The sequence below is a fragment of the Hyposmocoma kahamanoa genome, unplaced genomic scaffold (assembly GCF_003589595.1).
Source record: "Hyposmocoma kahamanoa isolate Upper Pololo Valley unplaced genomic scaffold, ASM358959v1 86767, whole genome shotgun sequence".
NCBI lineage: Eukaryota > Metazoa > Arthropoda > Insecta > Lepidoptera > Cosmopterigidae > Hyposmocoma > Hyposmocoma kahamanoa.
Window position 1 is genome coordinate 9,253 of NW_020654356.1, and position 6,866 is coordinate 16,118.

General features: G+C 36.6%; 1 protein-coding gene across 1 annotated transcript; it reads right to left on the reverse strand.

Moving 5' to 3' along the window:
- Window positions 1–1,096: 1,096 nt before the first annotated feature.
- On the reverse strand, window positions 1,097–4,675 carry LOC113234999. The gene has a single exon (XM_026470521.1). The coding sequence runs from the start codon at window positions 4,673–4,675 to the stop codon at window positions 1,097–1,099; it is 3,579 nt and encodes a 1,192-aa protein (XP_026326306.1).
- Window positions 4,676–6,866: the final 2,191 nt, after the last annotated feature.

A 6,866-nucleotide genomic window follows, 5' to 3' on the forward strand; every position in this document is an offset into this window, starting at 1 on the left:
GGTTTTTGTTCACTCAAATAAAAATACACCGTAGATAACATTCCACTCCATTACAAAGATTTAACAAAATGTGAAGATTAATTTTTCAACTACACACGTATGTCAACTGAATCCTTTAATTATTTTTTGGGAAAATCCGAACGACAATTAATGGAATAGACACAAATTGTTAAAAATCTGCGCGGTAGTGCGTAGCGCAGTGTGCCCATACCCGTTTGCCGCACCCTTGCGCGCGGTGGCGCGATAAAACCGCGTGCGCCGCGCCCTCACGCGGAGAAACGTTGTCAGAGTGTTCGACGGCGCGTGTTTTCCATACAAAATGGGGTACTTCAGTACAACGTTAAAAAACGCTGCTCCGCACTCCGTCGCGGGGCGCTATGCAGTGTGTTTGTTAATCGCCTAATAACGGAATTGCTTTTTTTTTAATTTATTAAGGCTTTGGCAAAGCCATCAGCCTAAACATGAAGTTTAATTATGTTTCTGTAAACATGGCTGCCACAAAGAGGATAGGCAATTTGAGGCGACGTGCTTGGATTGACTCGGGATTCCTTAAAACGGGCCGATACGGGTATTTTAGTTCGAGATTCGTATAATTTCGCGTTTTAATCTTCGATTAAGGCACAATAGCACTATCCTATTCCTTTTTAAACTAGATTTAAGAAAATAATTGAAAGTCAAAATAAAAACGACACTTTTCCCTCCAAAAGGTCCAGAGCGAATGTTAACGGAATTGCTATAAGGAGCAAAAACTATAGAGGATTGCTAATCCGCGATACAAGGCAGCGTAGTCGGGTATCTAGTACCTATTGGTAGGACCAGATGTCGCGACGAGTACCTACCAAATAACTATTTTTGTAACTGAGTTTTTTTACATTGACGAGCTGCAATTTATCAAAGGTACTCTAATTTGTAGTGATAATAAATAAATCAACTAGATGGCGTTTATTACATTTTTATGAATTGATAAATAAGATAAAACCTTTAGAATAACGGTTTTATTCCACAAAAATATTTGACAACAATGAACTAAAAGACTATCAAATGTAAAGTTCAAAATAGACATTAGAAACTAAAGAGTTAATATTATGACATTCTATCAGCCTTGAAAATAATCCTCGAGGTGGGCTGGTGGGTGTCGCACTCTTGCAGACCTTCGAATCTCTGGTTCGGTGTCCGCTGGAGGTTCAGGGTGGTCTATGTCTTCAGTCTCATTTTCGGAATCAGAAGATCTGGTTTCAGAATTTTGAGATGTAGGATTAGGGTCCTCCACTTCATTGGAGTTTTCGTTAAGAGCCTCAATATTTGTTGTTTCATCTACCATTATCTGACTATCTAGGCTCAATGGTGCTAAATGTCGGTTGGAAACAGTTGTCTCTCGACCGTCCTCATAGCGAACATAGGAGTAGTCTGGATTTACGTGCAGAAGAGTCACTTCTTCAACAATAGGTTGATACTTGTTAGTACGATTAAATTTTCTCATTAATACTTTTTCTGATTCCGTCAGCCAGGTAGGCATAGATACTCCATTCGATGACCGCCTGGTATGTGTAAACATTCTTTCGTGCGGCGTACAACAAGTCGCTGTGCACAACAAAGATCTAATACAATGTAAAGCTTGGTTTAGAACCTTTTCCCAATTTTCTATTGGTAGGTTCTGCGAACGTAGAGCCAATTGCACTGATTTCCAAAGAGTTCCGTTAAAACGTTCAACCTGTCCATTTCCTCTTGGGTTATAAGGTGTAGTTCTGCTCGACGCAATACCACGTGAATTTAAGAAGTTCTTTACTTCAGTAGATATGAAACAGGTTCCTCGATCTGAATGTAGATAAGACGGCATACCGAATAGCATAAAAATTTCATTTAAATGTTTGATTACCGTTGAAGAGTTCATGTCTGGGCACGGAAATGCAAATGGAAAGCGTGAGTATTCGTCTATTACTGTAAGAATGTATTTATTTCTCGTATTAGAAGGTACTGGTCCTTTGAAATCGATACTCAGTCTCTCCATAGGCGACGTAGCTTTTATCAAAACTGGATCAATTGTAGGTTTGTAAAATCTTGGCTTTATTTCGGAGCAAATTTTACACGACTTAGTCATGTTTTTAATTTCTTCCGTAGAATATGGTAGATTCTTTGATTTAAGCCAGTGGGTCATTCGTGCTATGCCCGGATGACATAAATCATTGTGCAATGAATATAACTTTTCATTTCGTGTCGATATTGAGCTGCATACGCGTGAGAGTGCATCCGCTGCATCATTTTGTTTGCCTGGACGATATATAATGTCATACTTAAATGGCGCCAACTCCAGACGCCAGCGTTGTATTTTCTCATTCTTTATTTTGCTCGTTAGTTTATTGTTAAACATGAAAGATACTGATCTTTGGTCAGTGATAAGCCGGAAGGGTTTGCCGATAAGAAAATGACGCCATTTCTTCAGCGATTCGACGATAGCGTAAGCTTCTTTTTCTATCGCCGAGTGATTATGTTCACTTTTGTTTAGCATTCTGGAGAAAAAGGCAACAGGCCGAGAAGCCTGTGACAAAGTTGCTGCGATAGAATGATCTGACGCGTCTGTTTCCACGGTTAATGGTGCGTTATGATCAATTGCATGAATACTTGATTTGGCTATATCTGATTTGAGTACATTGAAGTTTTTGACTAAATTGTCGCTTAATGGAAATATCCTTGCATTAGTAAGATCGTGAACTTTTTCTGAAAAATTTGGAATCCACTTGCTATAGTGTGCAAACATTCCTATCACTCTTCTCAGTGATGATAGATCAGATGGTGGTGGTAAGTTCAGAAGTGGGCGCAAGCGGTCTGCATCCGGTTTGATAATGTTGTCTTCTATGTTATAACCCAGAATATTAATAGAGTTTTGTGAGAACTTACTCTTTTCTTTGTTGAGAGTGAGGCCATATTTCTGGGCAGCTGCCAAGAATTTCTTAAGATTTTTGTCATGTTCAAGCTGGGTCTTGCCACAAATTGTAAAATCATCAAGATAAGCGAACGTTCCCTTGAGATCTTCTTTTCGGATTACCCAATCAATCGTCCTTTGAAAACTTGAGACGCCGTTTGTAACGCCAAATGGAATTCGGAGAAATTGGTATAAATTTCCTAAAGCCTCAAAAGCCGTAAAATGACGTTCTTCGAGCAAAATAGGAACTTGATGATAAGCACTTTGCAAATCTATAGCGCTAAATATACGATATCTAGATATTTGTGACACCAGCTCCTCTATGTTTGGTAGAGGGTACGCATCTAAATGAGTATATCTGTTTATAGTTTGGGAATAATCGATGACAAGACGCTTCTTATGGTTGACATTTTTTGTGATAAGGACTTGAGCTCTCCAGGGGGACGTGCTTTCTTCGATTATTCCATCAGCCAAAAGTTTCCTGACTTCCTCTTTTATAAATTCTTTGTCATCCTCACTATGTCTTCTCGATTTTATAGCAACAGGCTTAATTTCAGGACATACATTAGAAAACAGTGGTACGGCAGGCACGGTAGCTGCAGCAACACTGCATACATTAACTTTGATAGGTTCCTTCAAACCACCAAAAGAAAACTCTAGTGAAGAGTGTTGATGCAGAATATCATGTCCAATGATGAGATCAGCGCATAAATTCTTTACTATGAGTAGATTCAGATTTTTGTACTCATAATCTCCAATTTTGGCAGAGACGCTAGTTTGTCCCTCTACTTTGGAAGTAAGAGTAGTCGAAGCCATTGAAATTCTCTGGTTACTCGGTTTCTTTTTTAAACGACAGAGATTAAAGAATTCCTCATCCATAAAACTAATTGAGCTGCCTGTATCGATTAATGCTTGGGCGCGTATCCCTTGAACGTACGCCGTTACAGTAGCCTTTCTAAGCGAGTCCGGCGATGCCGCTATTATACAAGCACTAGTTTTATTACTTTCAGTTTCGACTACTGATGCAGCAGTCTGTTTCTTGCTACGACATACTTTAGCTAAGTGTCCTTTTTTTTTACAAATCTGACAGGTAGAGTCGAGTGCTGGACAATCTTTTCTAGGATGCACGCGACCCCCACAGAAGAAACATTTTCGCTTGAAGAAAGACGCTGCTGATGATTCTTCTTCCTTTGATGAACCTTGTACAGCATTCAAATTTGAAGATTCGTAACTCTGTGAATTCATCTCCGCCATTTCTAACGATCTCGCCTGATCATAGGCTTTGTCAAGAGATAGAGTTAGATTTTCAAGCAATCGCTGCCTGATTTTACTCGAATTGAGACCAGTAATAAATGCGTCTCGAATATTATCGGATTTATTCGTTTCAGCATCAACCTTTCCAAATTGACAATCTTTCGCTAATAATTTTAGCACCTGCATATAAGTATCAACGCTCTCATCGTGCTTTTGTCTCCTAGTAGCTAGTATATACCTGGCATAGACTACATTTTTTGGTTTATTGAATAGTTTGTCGAGTATGTCTAGGGCTTCTTCATAGGTAGTACATTCACTTATGTATGCGAAGATTGTTGGAGATACGTGGTTTATAAGTATGTCTATTTTCATACCAGCTGTTTCTTTTGTAAAGTTCGATAAGAAACTCTCGAACGTCCTCTTCCAGTGCTCCCATTCCTTGGAGGCGGAATTACTGGTTGGATCAATGTTCAGTTTATCGGGACGCAGAAACCGTTCCATTTTATTTATTCTGATAACATTTTGTGGAATAAATTGATAAATAAGATAAAACCTTTAGAATAACGGTTTTATTCCACAAAAATATTTGACAACAATGAACTAAAAGACTATCAAATGTAAAGTTCAAAATAGACATTAGAAACTAAAGAGTTAATATTATGACATGAATGCTGCCGGCTATTCTTTTATTTTATTTAGGATTAGTTATTTATTTATTTTTATTTATTAAGTATTACCACATCATGTATATTACAGCATTTAAACATTCAACATAGATACGGTATTACGTGTAATATATAATGACAATTAAGGTGTACGTAGCATTTACTATTAAAAAGGTTAATAAAATAAGCTTAAATTGCAATACAATATATATTTTTTTATATTAAGTACCTACTATTTGGGTTTGAGTTTGAATAAATTTAATTTTTTTTTTACAAAAATATTTCTCGTGTCGTGGTACACGTTAGGTCCTGGATTCTACTGTTAATGGTGTTGTACTCGTTGAAAATTCTAGTGAAACGGGATTGAAGGCCAAGATTGGTTTTACAAGGGGAGTGTAAAAAGTTTTTATTTTGTTTCTTGGATATTTATAAGAGAAAAGCATTTGTGTAAATCATTGCATTGGACCAGTCCATTAATAAGCTTGAGCAGAAAGCACATCTCCAACAAAAGTCTTCTTCACGCAGAGTAACCATATTGAATTTTTGTGTACCTTGTTTATGAACAACCGTATGCCTGTAAGAGAACCAGCTGGAGCAGAAAGCCAAGTGTCTGGTGAACGCCAGGATTTTAGGATTAGGATTAGCGCCATCTACCCATATTAGGAAGCTATAATTTTTAAATTAGTTTGTAACACACAATGCCATCTATTGATATTCATATTTGTTAAAGTTCAGAAAATAATTTTAGCTCATTATCAATATATCATAATATTACAAGGAAAAACAAAACTAATCTCTTATATAGGAAATGAAACTATTTTTCCGGATTTAAATCGCGTATATTTGTTTTTTCAAACAAATATGTTTTAGTTTATTCTAATTTGTATTAATAATTAATAATAAATTAAACTTAATAAAAATTCATTCAATAAAATAATTTGTAAAACTTAATGTAGCGTAAATTGGAATGTTTTCTTTGTAAAATTAAAAATAAGGTATTTAATTAATAACAACTGTAACTACGGTGAAAAAATAGGGTGGTTTGCATTAATATTAGACATAACTGGTTGAAGACTGTACCACCTCAGTCAACCGTGACCATGGGACCTGTAAAGGGCCCGAAACGTCGGTTTGTTTGAAAAAACAAATATACGCAATTTAAATGCGGAAAAATAGTTTCATTTCCTATGTGTAACAATCGCGAAAACCTAAGAACTCGATAATCTCTTATATTTCCCATTAAAGAGGAATTTAATTTACATAATTTAAAGTACTTCCAGGCTATCGACAACACAGTCATTTAGATACAAGACGGGTTATGACCTTTTTCAGAGTTATTTAGAACTGTAGTATAGAGATTAGTAGAGATCAAGCGGACTTGAGTCATTGATTGTCCTTGAATTTTAAAACAGACAGACGTTAACTATGGCCATATTTATGATACCCTCTCTAAGGTAGTTTATTGGTTTAATGCTAACAATTTATTGTTTAATGCCAAGAAGACGACGTGTGTTAAATTTGAATTACCTAACGTAAAATCGACTAGTCCAAGCATAAAACTACACGGAGAACAGTCAGACCTTGTTAATAAAGCAGTCTTCTTGGGAGTGACCTTAGATACTAAACTTGAATGTTCAAATGGTTCCCGCATATATATTCCTTGGCCAGCAGATTAAGCCCGGCTGCATACTCAGTCCACAGAATACGTGAGCTTACCGATGTTAGTACTGCTAGACTTTTTTACTTTAGTTACTTCCATGGTATAATCCTACGTGATTCTAATGGGGGGTAAAACGGTAAACATTCAAAACCATATTTGTATTGTAAAAACGAGCGATTCGTTCTGTGTGCCGTTTCGGTTCTCGGGTTTCTCTCAGATACAAGTTAAGGAGACTGATATCATGACTGTGGCATCACAGAACGTTTACTCAAATATTTTGTATGCCCGTAAATAATAGGGGTTAAAGTATGAAATTGCCAATTTGTACTGAAAATCTAAATTGTTTATTTTTTAAATTTTTAACAAA

What these genes read in the sequence shown, in the direction of transcription:
- LOC113234999 (XM_026470521.1), bottom strand. Translation starts at nt 4,675, where the DNA reads ATGGAACGGTTTCTGCGTCCCGATAAACTGAACATTGATCCAACCAGT.